Below are 19,352 nucleotides of genomic sequence, written 5' to 3' on the forward strand. Positions count from 1 at the left end.
AGGGCTTGAAACGATGAAAAATAGAATAAAAGACTAAAAACGTGTATTTATACTGTTCCCCGCATCGGCCATTGTACGGGCACCAAATACGGTCCGTATATAATTATACGATCACAAGTACGGTTCGTACTTCAATGTATGGTCCGTATAATCTGTCGTATTTCAATTGGCAATTTTCAGAAACTAAGATTTTTCCCATGAGATATATGGACAGGAAGTATGGCCCGTACTTAGATATACGATCACAAATACGGCCCGTACTTAGAAGTACAGTCCGTATAATTTAGGCATATTTTACTCGGCAAATTCCAGTAGCTCAAGATTTTCCCATGCGTCGATACAACCCAAAGGTACGGTTCGTATTTATTTATGCGATCAACTGTATGGCCCGTATAACTGGGCGTATAACTGATACTTCACTTAACTTAAACGAATTTAATTTTAAGACTTCCCGTCTGGTTTTCTAAGTCCTAAATCATGAACATAACTTAGTTTGAAGGTACAAGTTGTTACACACTTTCATTTTCAACAAATTCCAATCATAGTAATTAAAAAATATTTTTTTTTTGTTTAGATTTTTGGATGTTGTATATTATTGATAACTTTTATAGTTATTTTTGGTAGCGTGACCTAATGGCTAATTGTTGGTAAGTCGTGTTTGTTTGTGGCTATTTCTATAGTTCCTTTTATACTCCCTTCGGTCTATTTTTAAGAAGGATGACAAGTAAAGTGGACTGGAAGGAGTATATTTTCTTTCAACAAACTAAATCAAGAGATTTATGCAAATACTCAATAAACGACAATGATTTTTCCTCGATGCAAGAGGGTAAAAAATGTTCTTAAATTATGTAAAATTGAACAAAAATACCCTTCGTTAATAGTCTGGTCTAAAATTACCCCTGTTGTAAATAGTTTGGTCCAAAAATACCCCTATCGTTAATGGTTTGTTCCAAAAATGCAAACTATTAATGGAAGGCAGTTTTTTTCAATTTGACATGATTTAAGTAGGGCTGGGCATAAATATTGAAAATCGAAAAACCGGACCGAACCGAACTTCAAGAAATCGAAACCGAAAGAACCGAACCGAACTAGTTGGGTTCGGTGTTTGGTGTTCACCTTCAAAAAACCGAAACCGAAATAGCCAAACCGAACTTTGATGAAACCGAACCGAATAACCGAAATTTATACATTACGCAAAAAAAATTAAAATAGTCCAGACCCATTAAGTTTAAGCCCAAAAAAATCCAATTGTAATAAGCTTTATTTTGCTTTTGTATCCCTAATTTTTCACTTCAGTTGAAAAAATCAAATATCCTTAACAAAGAAAGGTGACTAGGATGTGTCTTTAGGATTAATGTATGTCCTTTATGTGTTTTCTTAATTATTCTTACTGTATGTATATAACACCTAGTAATTCTATATTATGGTTATGGTTTTCTGTTCTTGTGTATCCTGTTTATTTGATTTTGATTTTAATTTATTAGTTTTATGTTTTGTTGCTTTTGAGAATATGAATTAGTGTAAAGGGAATCACTTCTATTATCATATTAAAAAAATCGAATTAAAAAAATCGAAACCGAACCGAACCGAACTTCAAAAAACCGAAACCGAAAGAACTGAACCGAACTAGTTGGGTTCAGTATTCGGTGTCCACCTTCAAAAAATCGAAACCGAAATAACTAAATCGAAATTTGATAAAATCGAACCGAAAAACCGAACCCCAATCGTAGATTTAAGGACTTTTCTTTTTCCGTTTCCTGGATGACACAACCCCGTTTGACTTTGATGACGCAGTAAAGTCCAATAATCCCACGATAGACAAAACGCTGTCGTTCCAAGGGGGGTAAGAAAATAGAAACCGGTCAGATAGGTTCACTTTCCGAACGCCAATGCGCATCCACGCTATCTGAATCGTGAACCATGGGAGAACCACCTTCAGCCAATGACGGCGTAAAGAGGTTTCCGATGGCGGCGCAACCTGAGATTATGAGAGCTGCCGAGAAAGATGATCAGTATGCTTCCTTTGTATATGAAGCTTGCCGTGATGCTTTTCGTCACCTCTTCGGTCTCTCCTTTACTACCTCTCTCTTTTTCTTCATTAATAACTAACGGATACATCTTTCTGAAATCTGAAAGTTTTCAGGTACGAGAGTTGCTGTAGCTTACCAGAATGAGGTAATCTTTTTTCTTTGCTTACCTCATATTGTTCTCTTGCCCTTTCCAATAAATTCAATCAACTACTCCCTCCGTCCCATTTTAAGTGTCCATTTAGCTCATTTCATGCCCATTAAGAATAACAACAACTACAAGGCGTAGTTTACTGAGTTATCCCTATTTATTACTCCATTCGTCCCCACTTATATGAGCGTGTTTGACTTGACACGTAGTTTAAGAAAGTAAGCAAGACTTTTGGAACTTGTGGTCTAAAATATATTTGTGTGGATGTAAATCATTTCATTAAGAGTAAAGTGGGTTTTTGAAATTCAATTGTTACTAAATATAGAAGGTGTCAATCTTTTTGTGACTGACTAAAAAAGAAATAATGTCATATGAATTTGGACGGAGGGAGTAGATTTTTTTTTGAGCACTATTAAGAAGAAGTAGTTCTTTAATAGCACAGTATAATTGGAAAAAATTACTATTTTCTGTCTTGAAATCCTAAAGTACAATTATTTTGGGACAACTTTTTTGTTTGCTAAAGTAACACTTATTTTGGGACGGAGGGAGTATGTCTAATTTTTAACTAGCTAAGATTTCTTTCCATTTGCCTTAACCTTGGTGGGCAATAATCCAGTGTTGTCCTGGTGGGAGAATGCAAGTACTCGGATACGGTACGAGTGGGAGAGTGAAATTTCTCAATAAAATAGTCAACTTGCACTGCAAGCTAGCCGTGACAATAATTTTACGGGGAAAAGGAAAATGAATAGACTAAATGGGAAAAGGAATGCTCCATAAGAAAGGGGTACTTGCTTCTGTGTTGCGCACCGAGTTGTTAACTCCATTACACTATGTGCAGTGTGAAATAAAGAAAGAAAAAAGATTTCATTTTTATTTGAGTTTTGTTTCTAAAGAGTTGAGAAACAAAGTTCTTTTATTTTTGATTTTTTGTTATTGTTGATAGTGGATAAGGGACCTTGTATGTAACTTAAATTTGTTTTCTCTGATTGATTACTCTCTTTAGTAAAGTGAACTTCATTGCAAAATCCATTTGGCAAGTGATGTTTTTTTTCTTCTGATCCTCTTTTGGCTGGGGTATGCCCTGGTGGTTAGAGTTTGGTGTTTTGTGTGGCATCCTCGTAACCTTAGGATATCAAAGAAATAAAAGGAAACTACAAGTGACACTCGGAAAATGACCGTAGGTATTAGTTAGAAGAAAACTGTGTGCACTCCTTTTATGTTGGTTAGGAGTTTCGATTAAAAGAAGAGAAAATGATTAGAATGATCTGGCATTACGAGAACAATGTGATTTAGTGCAAGAGCACCTTACTTATCTCGAGGGCTCATGATGAAGATGATTGAGAATGTTATCACTTAGTGGTTATTCATAATTCTGCTCTTTGCTGTAAAATTGGACAGGAAAGAAGAATTATATTTTTCTCTTCCAACCGTGCTTAACACCAAAACTAATTGTATTCGCTGTCTCTTCTCTTTTACCCTTTCCTTTTCTTTTGTGGAGCCAAATACACATGAGATAGCCTGTGGATCTTACTTGTGAAGCCCTAACAGTTCTAATTTTTTAAGTTGTTAACCTAGAACCTATACCGGAAGGATAGTCATTACTTCCTAATACTAGAATTGGTGCATTTCTTATTTCAGGCAAAACTCTTAGGGCAAATGCTCTATTATATGCTGACAACAGGTGCAGGGAAGCAAACATTAGGAGAAGAATATTGTGACATCACTCAGGTTGAAGGAATATATGCTTTTCCCTTTCTGCCTCGTGACCAAGTGTCTTGAGCCATTTGGCTTTTCTACTGTCTTGGATTTTGTCTATACTCATGTTCACTACTCCCTCCCTTCTAATTTATGTGGCTGAATTGACTCAATATGGAAGTTAAGAGGGAAAGATAGACTTTTGAAAATTGTGGTTCTAAACTTGCTATGACAATGTCTATAAAAGCATGTCATTATGTGTAAAATGCGAAATTTAAAGTTAATTGTTTCCAAAAGTAGAAAGGTCTCATTCTTTTTTAAACCAGTTTAATAAGGACATAACACAGCATAAATGGAACAAAGGGAGTATTTTTCTGATGGGGAGGAAAAAATAATATTCTCTCTTGATTAATGTGTTCATGGATGTATTACCTGGCATAATTATAATGTTTGCGAGCTGCATTTAATTATTGTGTAGGTTTTCTAACTAACATCTAATAGGTTCCTTTAGCAGTTATATTCGTTGATGAAGTGTTGGTCTAGATGTCACGCCCTCAAACCATGTGATCGGCACCCGATACTCTATTCGTGCCGATCGAACCAATCCTATATGATAAGCCCCAACCACATGCATTTAGAAACAACATTCAAATTCATTTAAAACCAAGCATAAAACAATAACCTTTAAAGCTACAACCTTCCATAAATAAATAAAAATACACAAAGGTAGTAACAATGTTCCGTTCATGCATGCTATATGAACCATAACCAGGCTCAGCTAGCTGCTCTCGCATCGCAAGAGGCGCTGCGAGCAAGGCCTCAGAAATTTCCCAGCTTTACTCGCTGGCCAGCTCGCCTCGCGGAGGTCTCAACATTTCTACTTCCAGCCATGAAGCTCCCAAAGTCTCTTGCAGTTTCTTCCTTCAGCCCCCAGGCCTCCCGAGGGTCTCCACTTTTCTGTCTGGAGCCATAAAACTCCCCAGGTATCTCGCTGGGTCGCTCGCAAAGCGAGACCCAACACGAGCATACCCGGAGTTGTCTTTTCCATTTTTTTCCTTGTCGTTAAGCTTGGTTCATTCTTGTACTCCTTTATACACTCCCAAATCATTGCATATATATCCTTATACCTTCCAACTGATTATCCTCATCCGTGGGTCCCATTGACATGCAAATCGAAGTGATTAGTATGCTCTAACCCCCTTGTTAGGGTTTAAATGTTTAGAAATTTTATGGGATGCTACACTAGAACATTCTTTCTTTCTGATAAGTAAGAAGTCGTGGTCCAAAATATTATATACAACGAGCTAAAAACAGGTCCACATTTCTAAATTATACGATTTAACCATTTGATTTACTGCATCAGCAAATTATCATTGTTCTTCTGTGTAAAAGTGTCTATGTTCCAATTACAATTTGGTATTATAGGTTGCAGGACCATACGGACTTTCCCCAACACCTGCAAGACGTGCTCTTTTTATTTTCTATCAGTCAGCTGTTCCATACATTGCAGAAAGAGTCAGGTTCATCTACATTTCTAGAGACTTCATAGAAAGACACCAATACCTCTTACTTCTCCTTGTAACAATTATTTATTATTGTGTTTTTCCACCAATATTTATGGCCTTCTATTTATTTATTTATCATTTATTGTTTTTCAGCTCTAGAGTAGCTTCCCGTGGCATTACCCTGGCTGATTCGATGGCCGACTATCCATTTGGGGATGTTCCTACTTCAAGCAACGAAGCTGAGGCATCACCGACCGTTGAGATACAGTCATCTTCAACATCCACTCCATCAATTTCAGCTCTTTCAAGATTGAAAGCCAAGATAAGGAATTTCTGGTTGTATGCAGTTCGAAGGTGGCCGTCGGTACGCTCCCTTCTTCGTAAGCTTTTGTTATGTCAGATTGCCGAAGCCTGGGCATTAAACTATGTGGTTCTCTCTCACTTTATATAACTCTTTGTCATTGATGTTATCCCCGACACTCAATGGATAAAGTTGCTTCGGTTAAATCTTAAGCTGGATTTCTTCTGAGTTGTTGTTTTTTTTTTTTTTTAAATTATCCTGCAATTTGAATTACTGTGTTGCATTCTCTTGAACCTAAGGAAGCATCTATGACTCCTTGAATTTCCTGGAGCACTTTAGACTGTGGACTGGTGGTAAACTCTCTGGATCTTGTGCACTCACCAATTGTTAAGTCCAGGGTTCCTTGGAGTATTATTGCGGACAAATATAACTAAGGTTTAGAATTACTTCCACCCTGAATAGAATGCCTTATAACACAACAAAACCGTTAAGAGTGGCTAAGAGTCTAAGACAGAGTTGACATGTAGAGATAATTGGGAAGTAGCTCAGAAATTACTTAGTGCACATTTTGGTCAACTTTCCATCATCTTTTGCTTCCATTTTCTGTAAAACAACACACATTCTTGCTGATTCTTGCAGGTGCTTCCTCTTGCTCGTGAGATCGTACAATTGTTTATCCGGACCAATCTCATGTTCTTCTATTTTGAAGGTGACTTCATTTGCCACTCAATAAACCCATTAAGTGCTGCTAGTTTCTGAAACAAATACTAAATGTCATTAAATTCTCTCTGTGTCAGGACTTTATTATCATATATCAAAGCGTGCTGCGGGCATTCACTATGTGTTCATTGGCAAACCTATGAACCAACGACCTAGGTAAAAGTGCTATCAAGCTTCTGTTGCAGAAATAGTTGTTTGGTCTTTAACTATTTGCATCAGACATCTGGTCTTTAAATAATGACTTTTCACTCTGACCACATTTTGTAGATTTCTGGATATATAATTTTTTCCATGCTTATCTCCTGTTGTGTTGGGGGGAAGGGGAATTTGCACAAAAAAATGGTCCTTTCATTTGACCAAGATGAAATTCCTTCTTGTATACCTTGGGACAATATTTTGTTTCAGTGCTTATAAGTTTTCTGCCAGGTGCTTCTGTTTCTCTTTTAATTGTTTAATGCTTTTTCCCTGATTTTTTAAAGGAAAACTTGGGAGTACTGGTCTTTAGCTTTGCCAAAATATTGGGCATTGGACATGTCTGCCACTTTTTTGTGCTTTGGGATGTGAGCAGTCAGATATTTCACTTTCATGTACTCCCTCCGGTTCAAAAAGAGTGTGCACTTAGCCTTTCTCTTTTGGTTCAAAATGAGTGTCCACTTACCAAATCGAAAAAGTATTAACCTTATTTTTTCATATTTGCCCTTATTAAGTGTTAGTAACCATATCCCAATACTTATTTAATTAGGGGTAGTTTAGTCAAATTACCTTCTTTTTTTTTTTGCTAGGAGTTAGTATTTCCTGAAGGGGTGTGCAGATGGCTAAGTGGAGACTCATTTAAAACCGGAGGGAGTACACCATTTAAAACATTTTCTGGGCATTTTGCTTAATATACTTTATCAAACTTCACAGTGGTGGAGATTCCGTCTGGCACATAGTCATTTCTTAAAATAGTTATTTATCGCTCCTTGTCTTCATAAAGATCCCAGTTGGACATTATTGGCTGCTCAAAATGTTCTTGTTGTGCAGATATCAAATACTAGGGGTCTTCCTTCTAATTCAATTATGTATTCTTGCTGCTGAAGGTCTGAGGCGTAGTAATTTATCATCCATTTCAGCTTCTGCTCAACAAGCACCCTTTGGAACCTATCAAACTTCCGCAGGTGAAACTTTTTGCATATACTCTTGCTCTTAAAAGTCAGGACACTCTGAGTATCATGTGCTAAATGTTATTTATGTTTGTCACCCCAAAATACAAAATAATTTATTGTTTGAAGAAAAAGAATAGTTGTGCGCATTATGTACTTGGATCATATGCTCCAAGGGTGTGACTGACGCTTCAACACCAATAGAGGAGAGGAGGAGCTTAATTGCAAAACACAGTTTTTTATGATTTGGAAGATGTGATCATGGCAGAAAAAGTAATTATGCGTCACAAAGTTACGAAATTTGGTTTTGGTTATCAAGATTGCTTTTGTATCTTTGCAGTCGTGCACCTCTTCTAGGTCTTTAACTATGCATTAGTAGAGTAACATTTTGGTCTCTCTGTGCTAGTTTTTCCTTTCTTCAGGTCTATGATAGGTCATCTTTCACTTGTTGGCTGTAAACTTTTCTCTTTGTGTCTTCAGGCCGAGGTTTACCTCTTTTAAATGAGGAAGGTAATCTAATAACTGCTGAAACTGAGAAGTATGGATTGGTTGCTGAATCCACATCAACCTCAGAGGTATATTTTGTCTTACCTTCAAGAATCAACTGATTTACATAATTCATTTAGGAAATTTAACCTAGAGAGAATTTTATCACTTTTCTACTTTTCAAAGATTGCTAAGAGAGTAGTAGTTTGTGCCTTTTATAATAATGGGCCAAATTCAATGGTCTCCACTCTAAACTGTATAACTTCAAGCACCCTTCTGTTTAATTTACGAAGTTGCCATAACCTTTCCCCAGTTCAATTCTACATTGTAAAAGTCTCCATTCCACGAGTCAAAGCATGTTTTGACAAGCATATTTTGACCTTCGTATCTTAGTCACTAGCCAACTAATATTGGCTTTATTTTAGTTCTTACATCAAATTAGATTAACTTCTAATTTCTTTTAATATAAGGTTTTCACTATGTTTATTCACAGTATATAATTAATTAATCACATCTCTCTGCTGATACGGACAGTGGCGAGTTTGAGGAGGAAAGAACCAAAAATAGTAAAAGCATGATTGGCATTGTCTTCTAAGAAAGATTCTTTTTAAAAATAAAAATAAAATTAAAAAAGGGCAGCCCTGTGCACAAAATATCCCGTGTTAGAAGATAAAGATAATTTGATCAAAATAATTCCACGCTGCACTGACAATCATGATAATAACAATATAATTAAGTATACCTGCACAAAGTATTTACGTTGTTTATGATAATAGTCAGAGGCGAATCTAGGATTTCTAGAACATGGGTGCACTACTAAAAAAAGGAGAAAAAAAATGCATTAAGTGGGAATTGATCCTTGCTTCTCTTGGTAAATAACTAAGCTTTTAACCAAGTGCACTAGTAAGCCTTTTTGTAGCATGGGTGTCATCAGGTAATATTAGACCAATTTAGAAATATATACATAAAATATCTATTTTTGCGGAAAGACCATGGTTCTCGTGCCCCAAAATTTTCACATGAATTCGCCCCTCATAATAGTGCCAGATATGTCAATTATTACTTTTTAATTTGACCACTAGTTACAAAGGCTTCTTGAGAGGTTTTAGGGCTCGGGGTTTAGAGATGCATTACCACACATAAAACATATATATGCAGTTAAGAGGAAATTCATCGAGCATCTCCTCCTTAGACTTGATCATTCTTTTGGTTCTCCTATTTATTATACCCTGGTTCTCCGTTACAAGGCGCTCGAGCTCATGGAATTGCAAATGATAACTCACAACCCTTGTGTAGGTCCCTTTTCATCGTTGCTAGCTTAATCTTTTATATGGATCTGTGTTCTTACAATTTTACTTGGTGCATTAGAACAATTAAAAAATATCCGACTAAATCTTATGTTTTCTTAATTTAACTACGAGAAATTATTCTTATGCTGTTTCAGTCTCAAGGAAGCAGTCCAAGCAAATGCACCCTTTGCCTAAGCAGCCGGCAACATCCAACAGCCACACCTTGTGGTCACGTATTTTGCTGGTATGGACTCCTGACTGTTTCTCATTTTGCCCATTATTTTGGTTGACCATTCATTCCCCGCAAAACCAGAAAGAGAGAAGGAGCAAAGTTGTGAAGACAGTAGAAAAACTAAATAAGAGAGGGTAAATGTGAAAGAAGAGGAAAAAGACATATTGCTCTTACCTTTTGTTTTCATTTGCACTATTTGTAGGAACTGCATAATGGAATGGTGCAATGAGAAGCCTGAATGCCCTCTTTGCCGTTCTCCCGTAACACATTCAAGCTTAGTTTGTCTGTATCATTCAGATTTTTAGTCATGGATAGGTCAGATATTGCAAAAAGATGACTGAAAATAAATCGTGAAGGCCAGGTCTGTTCTAAATGTGTCAGAAAAGATTCAGTGGTTCGGTTGTGTACTTCATGATGAAATGCAAGATCCTCTTTTCTTTTCTGTTGCTCACACACAGAGCTCTGGAAGTGCTGTTGGGGTAAAAGGGTGGTTGTGATCTGTGGAAGGAAGGAGACTTTTGCTACTAATTTACCAAAGTTAACCAGGCTAACATTTGTGCCATGCATAGTGGTGAAGCAGATCATTTTATCGAAAGCAAGCATATTACATCATTACTTGTCTTGCACTGAACAAAGAGCATTAAATTTTCCCTCACAAGAAGGTGTCGCTGCTGTTCCGGATATTATCAACTTTACAGGTGCTTTGGGATCGGATTGGTGTATAAAGTTGCAATGGATCAATCATTGTTGGAGGTATGACCTGTGTTTGTGATGCCAATACAAGACTACATTTGCACCTTTTCAGATTTTAATTGGCATGTAATTTTTCAGCTTTAGTTGACGTGAAGGAAAAATAAGACTTGAAATGAAATGTAACTGAGCGTGTATTTCAACTGCAACTCATTTCACGTATATCAGAACATTTGCAAAGTATTCTAACTCGGAATATCCAACACAAACCAAATTCTTCAAATTCAGTATATCCTTGTAAAGTAGTCCAAAATATAAAGATGAAAATTTCTAAAAACTATTTTGACAAGCAAAAGGAAAAATCGAATTATCAAATGGAGCTGTTCCTCACAGTGATGCCTGTAAATCATCTGTAATGCTACTAGTTAGACCAAATATTCCTCTTGACCTCTTGATATATGTCAAACGACACTGAATTCATTCTAAGACAGCCGTCTTCACATGCAAAAGTTTTGAAAGTTAAACAGCACAACAGTGTTTAAAGTATGTGGGATAAAAACAAAATGAGCTATTACACGCTTTGACAACATGGTGAAAACGTGAATGATTGAAAAACAGAGTAACCTTCGGTTATACCGATAACCTAACATAGTATAAATTTAGACTTAATTTTGATATCGCACCTTATCCAATCAAACTTGGAAGTATTTCATCCCACCTGAAGGTGGAGAAATCAGTCCAAGAATTATAATGTCAAGACTATAATCCAGGATAATTTAGTCCTCGAATAACACTAGTAGCATAAACGGCAACATTATAAAGGCTTATAATAAAGGCAACACTATGCACAAATTAGTGAAATAGCTCACTCAAAAAAAAAATTAAATCTTAATTGTGTGGGTGATGATATAACATAAAAAATCAATTTCAAATGGGGGTTTTATAGTTATACTGCTGCAGTTTGTAATTCTTGGTAGCACACTAGCTAGCACTAACAACTTTCAAACTCCTAAGTCCTAACAGCAGCAAGCTAATATCAGTGATTACATACAAATGATTGAAAAGACCTCAGCATTTTTCTAACAACACTCACAATCATATATAAGGAAATTGTCCTGGCAGCCGAGGTATCGGTATAATAGGCTCATGGTATCCATAAAATGGCGGTGGCAGCTCCTCCCTCAACCACCGCGCACTGGCAGAACGCATGTGGGCAGCCGCCATTGGTACCCTATCAAAATCAAAGCGACTACCACTACTACTTCCTTGTCTCTTCCAACCATGAAAATCACAAGATGGATTCCTGCATCCACAATCAACAGATGGATGTTGGTCTTGTTTCTGTGGCTGTGCTACGTAATTTTCAGCTACATGGACCCAATCTTTACGTGGTGCATAATGATTTGGATCGTAATCGCTCCTTGTATGATGATGAGAAGAATCTTGATTGTAGTTTCCACCTTCTCTTTTGGAATTATTCTGCATGGGGCAATTGTCATTACTAGGAGTATTCTTGGCATGATCACTAGCCATATTATTCTGGTCATGACAATAAGTTTCCTTGGGCAAGTTGTCCTTGACATGGCTTTCATGATTCTTATTCTCCATTGGAGTGTACTCAGTTTGATTCTTGGCATGATGTTTATCATTTCTTGCCTCCTTGGAACAATAGTATATAAGTTTTACACTTTGAGGTTTTACTGATCTGCGAGTAAGGTAGGTCATGAGTGACTGAAGCTCTATATCGCCTGCTATATATACCCATCTCCTTTCTCTATCTATCTCAACTGAATGGACACCTGTCAACACAACAAAAAGAATCAAGGAAGATGGTCATAACTGGAGTTGAGAAACTACATCCATATGAAAAAACTTATATTGTAGAGTTCTATTCCAAAAGTACATGGTCACAGCTCTTCTTTCGGAAGTAAAATGGATTTTTTTTTTATCAATAAAAAAAAAAGTAAATGATATTATCAAATATTCTGTAAAGGTTTTTATTTTTCATGTCATTTATGTTATTTGTTTGCACTTAATGAAAGTCTTGAATTTGCACAATAATTTAGACCTCAGATCATTAAGTACATTTAAATAAATAAATAAATTAACCACTTAAAATGCTTGAAAATATTTGGATCATTTCGTTCTTGAACGAGTCTTAAAACTACTAAGAAGGTATTCAATTAAAGATTTTTTGTGTAGACAACATCTCAATCACTACTCTGTCTACAATCATTATCATCAAACGAGCAATTACAATCGTTAGATAACCTATTACTGTCAACTATCATCACCACCCCCAACACTTCTTACCACTACCATTTTCCACTATAGTGACAATCACCATCACCCACAATCGTTAGCACTAACCACTTCTATCATTACAATACCAACATCATTACCAGGCACCTCTACCATTATAATAACCAACACCCCTCGCCATCGGTGTTGTCATATTAAGATACTAATCAGGCCCACCGTCACAATTATCATCATCACTGTCAATCATCATTACCGCTCACCCTACTATCACACAAAAAACCCACAACCACTTCCACCATTATTGTCAACCACCACTGCTAACCATTACTTAACCCATTAACACCAATTTCAACTAACAACATCATCCACCACTGCAAGCCACTTCTACCAACTAAGTTTACCATCACAAACATTACCATCAGTACCACCACTTCTAGCGCAGAACCATGGGAATTGGTTTGCACTTAATGAAAGTCTTGAATTTGCACAATAATTTAGACCTCAGATCATTAAGTACATTTAAAAAAAAAAAAACTAACCACTTAAAATGTTTGAGAAGCAATTAAGATCTAGATCATTTCGTTCTTGAACGAGTATTAAAACTATTAAGAAGGTATTCAATTAAAAATTTTTGTGTAGACAGCCTCTCAATCACTATTTTGTCTACAATCATTATCAACAATCAAACAAACAATTACAATTGTCAGATAGCCTATTACTGTCAACTATCATCATCGCCACCAGCAATTGTTACCACTACCATGTTCCACTATAGTTACCATCGCCATCACCCACAACCGTTACCACTAACCACCTTTACCATTACAATTACCAATATCACTGCCAAACACCTCTACCATTATAACAACACACACCACTCGCCATCGGTGTTGGTCATATTAAGATGTTAATCAGTTCCACCGTCATAATTATCATCACTGTCAACTACCATTACTGCTGACCACTACTATCAAACAAAAAAAACCACCAACCACTTCCACCACCACTGCTAACAATTGCTTACACCACTAACACCACTTTCAACTGCCGACATCATCCACCACTGCCAACCACTTTTCCCAACCACCTTTACCATCTCAGTTAACCACAACCATCAGCCACCACTTCTACTGCAGAATCATCGTCACTAACCATCACCTTACAACCTAATATTTTGTGGAATCTAATATTTAAATTATTATTTTGTTTGACTTTCAAATTTATTAATTTTTTACTCCCTCCGTTTCATTTTAAAAAATTGAATCATGTATTTCTAAACTAAAGATATTTAGAATTTACTAACATGTCCTTGAATTTTGTCGTCTTAAATATGGCATTTGAGATGTTGTCTAAAGAATTACTAAATATAGAAAATGACTTTCTTTTTTAAACATACTAAAAAGAAAAATAAGATGCAAAAAATAAAACAAACTGGAATAATAAAGATAAATAATTTATAAAAATTTAGATATTGAAGAAAATAATGTTACTCATTATTTAGATCAAAATACAACATATTGAGGCATTTTTTAACCTTAACAGAGACAGCTGGTCCCTTAGGTTATCTTCTAAATCTCAAATTTTATTGTCAACATTCAGCCAAACGGCCCAAACCCTTGCTATCACTTTGTGCTTGTGCTAAACATAAGAGAGAGAAACCCTTGCCTATCACTTTGTAGCAACACATGAGAGAGAAGTCAAGATGACACGATAACTGAAAAGGGAAAACAAGAAAGCACCCCAAGGAGTTGTTTCTCTCTTCAAATGGTCAAGTGAGTTGTTCTACTGGATGAACCCTAATATTATCCAAAAGTCGATAGGCATATTCAAACAAATCATTATATACCGAGAACATTAGATATTGGACAAGTAAGAGCGACACACGCTATTGACATTATTCCTAATAAAACAAATAATGTTTACAAAATTCGAATCGCCAAAAAATATTTTTCAAATATTAAAAAGAAGAATACTCGATTAATATGAAAATTCCATTATTTTCTAAAATTATTCATTCAAAGATTATACATCGATCTATTTTAATCAATCATTAAGATTTCCAGAATTAATAAACTCTTTCTTGAATCAACAAAATAAATTGATTGATTGATAAATACATTTCCAATAATGAAATAAATCAAGAAAACATTGATAATAAAAATCCCTAGACCTATGTAAAGGACAAAGTATATACAATATGTAATTATTTTACTAAAATAGTGTACCAATAGTAGAACAAGCCCAGAAGAAAAAGCTAAGTACCTTCCAGTCGAACAATTTTTTCCCTCACTCTTTTGGCACAATTTTCACAACAACCAATGGCCTCTATTTTTATTATACAATCCTGCAAAAAAAGAAGGGAAAAAATAGCAGTGCTATGAACTATTTTACCTATGTCTGGACTCGAAAGAAGCCATGGAGAGAAACTAGGGGCCGAAACAAATATTGCTATTGTTGATTAGGTTTGAGAAATACAAAACTAAATAAAATGGGAAGTTAAAAAAGGAAAAGGAACAAGAGGGAATCTACGCCTGCATGGTAAGCAGCTTATACATTAATTAGCATATATTTATGGTAAAATTTCTCAAATGACTACCTTATTGTAGCTTCCTACCATTTGTAGCTACCCTTTTTAATATTACCATTCGTAGCTAAAAAGGGTGTGTATGTTTTAAGATACATAGCATGCGGTAAAAAAAAGGAACAAGCTCCTTTATTTTAGGCTATAATGGTGGTGGTATTAAATGAGAAATTTAGATATTTTTTACCTTCTTTTCTGCAAAATCTCCTGTAATATTCCCTTTCCTTACACGTTTCTCTTCTTCCATGCATTCTTCAACATTCAAACGTAAAAATTCAAATTTCAAATTAAACATGGCTATTGAATTTACCGATGTATTTGAAGCATAACTAATGTATTTGACGTTTTCAATATTGATTTCATTTTTTATGGTGTAAATAATAAGACGTTTCCAATCAAAAAAAAAATCAGTAGTACCGGTTGAGGAGCTTGAAGCTCCATGGAGAGAAACTCGATTATAGGGGCCTGAAAGTTGCTATATACTTGTACTCCTACTATTGTTGATTAGGTTTGAGACTTTATAAACATAAATTATTTACTTCCATTATGATTTTACAACCAACTAAATAAAACCACTTCCACCAAGTTGATTTTGTGGAAGAATAATAACACAAATAGCGAAAAGTTAAAAAAGGAAAAGGAACAAGGCTTTTTTTTTCCTTTTTTTTGAAAAAAAAAGGGAATCTACGCCTGCATGGTAAGCAGCTTATACATTAATTAGCATATATTTATTGACAAAATTTGTATCTTTTATAGTGTTAGGCCGTTTGTTTTTATTAAAATTAATACATTTAAATCTGAATATTAAGATATTATAATTATATCTTAAACAAGAATTATTAACTTTTCCGGCATCTAAATGTGGATAATTTATCTTTATTTGAAAAAAAGATAAGATACAGAAACATCCCTAAACTATGACGAAATAGCGAACTACACACCTAACCATGCGAGAGTCATCTTATCCCCCTGAACTTATTTGTTGTATTATTTACCTGCTTGAGCATTTTTTTTTTATATAATATACCCCTTTTACTAATTACCTAGTAATAAAGAAAATAAGTTAAAATACATCATGTGCAAACGCACGCTTATTCGAAACAAAAAAGAAGGGGATCTTAATGTCTTTTTTCATTTGATTCTTTCAAACCCAAATGCCTGGACCCTCCTCAAATTATTCAAACAAGAAAAAAAAAAAAAAAAAAAAAGACGGAGATCATAACAGTGAAAGAAGGAGGACGAAAGGTTTGAGAGAGGAGAAGGGTCCGATTGTTTGGGTTTGAAAGGATCAAACGGAAAAAAAAAAACATTAAGACCCATTTTTTTAGTTTAGAATAAGCGTGTGTTTACTCTTTTTCTTCACTAGTAATTAGTGAAGGGGGTAAATAATACGAAAAATAAGTTCAAAGGGGTAAATAATTATAAAAAAAAAAAAAAAAAAGGTTCACACTACCAAAGATAGGGTAAAAAATGAGGGCCTAAATCGACAGACTAAGACAGGTTTTTTATGAAACCAACCCAAAACCGACAGCATAGACAACGTCGATTTAAGGCGGGTCAGTTTCATCAAATCGGCGGACTATGATTGATTTTAATCGAGGGACGTCTTTCGATTTTGTTAAATTTATTTCGCTTGATTTTTACTTAAAACCCGATATTAAAAAATCAAGGGAGTTCGTCTGTTTTTTTAGAAATGATAAAAAACGAAAATGTAGCAACTGGGAATCAAACCCAAGTATGTACCATGACATTGAACAATTTTACCACTAGACCACTCATACACTTTGATCAACTATTTCTTTTGATTTTATTTATCTCGTCAATTGCATTTTTGCGCTCTAAAAACCCACTGACGTCCGTCGGTTTTTTTAAGGAAATATTAAATGTTTTCTAAAAAATAAAAAATATTATATATTCCATACATCTTTTCTGCGAAAATAACCGGCAGGTTGCCGTCGATTTTTTTTTAAAGAAAAAATCATTGAAAACGACGTAGTCTTCAGTTTTTCAAGTTTTTTTTATTAGTGTCGGGGGTAATTAGGCTCTCGCATAGTTTAGGTGTGTAGTTGACAATTTCACCATAGTTTAGGAATGTTTCTATGCCTTATCCCTTTGAAAAATGATCAATAGAGAATTCAAATAGATTACTAATAAAAATTATACGCACAAATTTTAAAGAAAATATTGTGTTACAGCATTTAAATTATTTCAATGATGTACCACACTCTAAAAAAGCTAACGATAGTTGTTGGTGATGGTGGTGGTCAACAATGATAATTGGAAGTTGATGGTTGATAGCGGTTACGGTTGTATATGGAGAAGGTTGGCAATGATGAGTGTGCAATGGTGACCGGTGATGGTTGTGTGGTGATGGCTAGTAGAGATTGATGTGCAGTGAGAGTTGGTGGGTGGAGGTGGTTAGTAGTGGTGGAGGGTCATGTTGATTAGTTGTTTATCGATAGTGATTGACAATTGTGGAGGTGGCAAGTTATGAAACTGATTGATGGCACTACTAAAAAACTGCCAAAAATCGACGGACAAAAAACTGACGCACCGCGTCGGTCTAAAAAATCGACGGACAACCGACTTCCTGCGTCAGTTTTTTACATTTCTAATTTTTTTAAATTATTTTAATCAGAAAACCGACGGACAAAGTCGGTTTTTTGGCAGAATTTTAAAAATATTTAACCGCCAAAAAAACCGACGTCCAACATCGACTTTATTAAAAAAAAAAAAAAAAATTAATATAAAACCGACGTCGTACGTCGGTTTTATTTTTAAAAACATTTTAAATAATATGCAATTCAATTTGTTTTTTAAAAAAATAATAAATAATTTTTTTTTAGGAAACCGACGGACAGGGTCGGTTTTGTCCGTCGGTTTTTCTTTAAAATAGCACCAGACGGGTTTTGCACCCATTTCTTCTTCTCTTCCAAAATTAAAACCCCATTCCCACCCAAACCCTAACCCCCGCCCCCTCCCTCCGCCGGCCCGTCCACCCATTTCGCCACCGCCCAACGCCGCCGCCGCGGCCCCGTCCCCACCAACCCCAGACCCGTTTTGAAGTTAATTAGTTGAGGTTAGTTTCTCTTAAATTAGGGCTTTTAAAATTCTTTCAATTTTAATTTTATTTGTAGATTTTAGGCCTAATGCTAATCTATTTAGCTTTGTTAAACATCATTTGCAATGTTATTAATGTTGAATTTGTGAAAAAAATGTAAACTTTATTTGACTAGTTTAGTTGTCATTTTTTTTTTTTTTTTGGCTTGAGATTGTGTTATATTTTGCATGTTCTTTGTCAATGTATTTGTGTTAGCTTAGTTATCGTTCTTTGTAATATTATTGATGTTGAATATGTGCAAAAATGTATACTTTAATTATTTGACTAGTTTTTTTTTTTTTTTTGGATTGTGCTTTTTGTTAGAATTTCATAAGTTATTAGAATTGTTATTGATCATTCCAAATTAGAATTAGTTGAGATTGTGCTTTTCAAAGTTAGAATTGTTAAGTTATAGTATTTCTATAACCTCAATACTAAAATGTAGATTTTATTTCTCTAGATTTACTTTTCAATTTTTAGAATTGGTTGGAATTGTGCTTTTCAAAGTTAGAATTATTAAGTTATGTTAGAATTATTAAGTTATAATATTTCTATAACCTCAAAACTAAAATGTAGACTTTATTTGACTAGATTTACTTTTCAATTTTTAGAATTAAAGTTAGAATCCATAAGTTATTAAAGTTAGAATTGTTATTGAGAATTTAAAGTTAGAATTGGTTGGGATTGTGCTTTTCAAAATTATATTAAAGTTAGAATTTATAAATTATTAAAGTTAGAATTGTTATTGAGAATTCAAAGTTAGAAGTGGTTGGGATTGTGTTCTCTTAAGTTATATTTTAAGTTAGTATTCTTAAGTTATAATATATTTCTATAACCTCAATAATTTGTGGGTATATTTTTGTAGATGGATCGTATGTGGATGTATAATATGAATAATAGTAATCGTGTGGGTGTACATGATGAATTTGTTAAAGGTGTTGATGGATTTATCACACATGCAATGACACTTCACCCTTTTCAAAATGAAGGGGTAATTAGGTGTCCTTGTTCTTATTGCCGGTGTATGAAGTATTTGAAACCGGAAGCGGTTAGGGTTCATTTATATAGTCGTGGGTTTAAGCAGAAATATTATGTTTGGACTGATCATGGAGAGACTGATGGGGTCAATGGTATATTTAACAATATGGTTGTCGGTGAAAGTAGTGTGTCG

General features: G+C 34.9%; 2 protein-coding genes across 2 annotated transcripts; one reads left to right on the forward strand and one right to left on the reverse strand.

Moving 5' to 3' along the window:
* Nucleotides 1-1,745: 1,745 nt before the first annotated feature.
* On the forward strand, nucleotides 1,746-9,990 carry LOC132029569 (peroxisome biogenesis factor 10). The gene is made up of 11 exons (XM_059418837.1): nucleotides 1,746-2,065; nucleotides 2,144-2,175; nucleotides 3,817-3,906; nucleotides 5,299-5,393; nucleotides 5,532-5,742; nucleotides 6,319-6,388; nucleotides 6,477-6,555; nucleotides 7,423-7,556; nucleotides 8,022-8,116; nucleotides 9,472-9,560; nucleotides 9,751-9,990. The coding sequence occupies exons 1-11, from the start codon at nucleotides 1,921-1,923 to the stop codon at nucleotides 9,851-9,853; spliced, it is 1,143 nt and encodes a 380-aa protein (XP_059274820.1). The 5' UTR covers nucleotides 1,746-1,920; the 3' UTR covers nucleotides 9,854-9,990.
* Nucleotides 9,991-10,743: 753 nt separating this feature from the next.
* On the reverse strand, nucleotides 10,744-15,647 carry LOC132029570 (uncharacterized). The gene is made up of 3 exons (XM_059418838.1): nucleotides 15,499-15,647; nucleotides 14,763-14,844; nucleotides 10,744-12,037 (listed from the first exon to the last, which is right to left on the reverse strand). The coding sequence occupies exons 1-3, from the start codon at nucleotides 15,520-15,522 to the stop codon at nucleotides 11,334-11,336; spliced, it is 810 nt and encodes a 269-aa protein (XP_059274821.1). The 5' UTR covers nucleotides 15,523-15,647; the 3' UTR covers nucleotides 10,744-11,333.
* Nucleotides 15,648-19,352: the final 3,705 nt, after the last annotated feature.

The sequence above is a fragment of the Lycium ferocissimum genome, chromosome 9 (genome assembly GCF_029784015.1).
Source record: "Lycium ferocissimum isolate CSIRO_LF1 chromosome 9, AGI_CSIRO_Lferr_CH_V1, whole genome shotgun sequence".
Taxonomy (NCBI): domain Eukaryota; kingdom Viridiplantae; phylum Streptophyta; class Magnoliopsida; order Solanales; family Solanaceae; genus Lycium; species Lycium ferocissimum.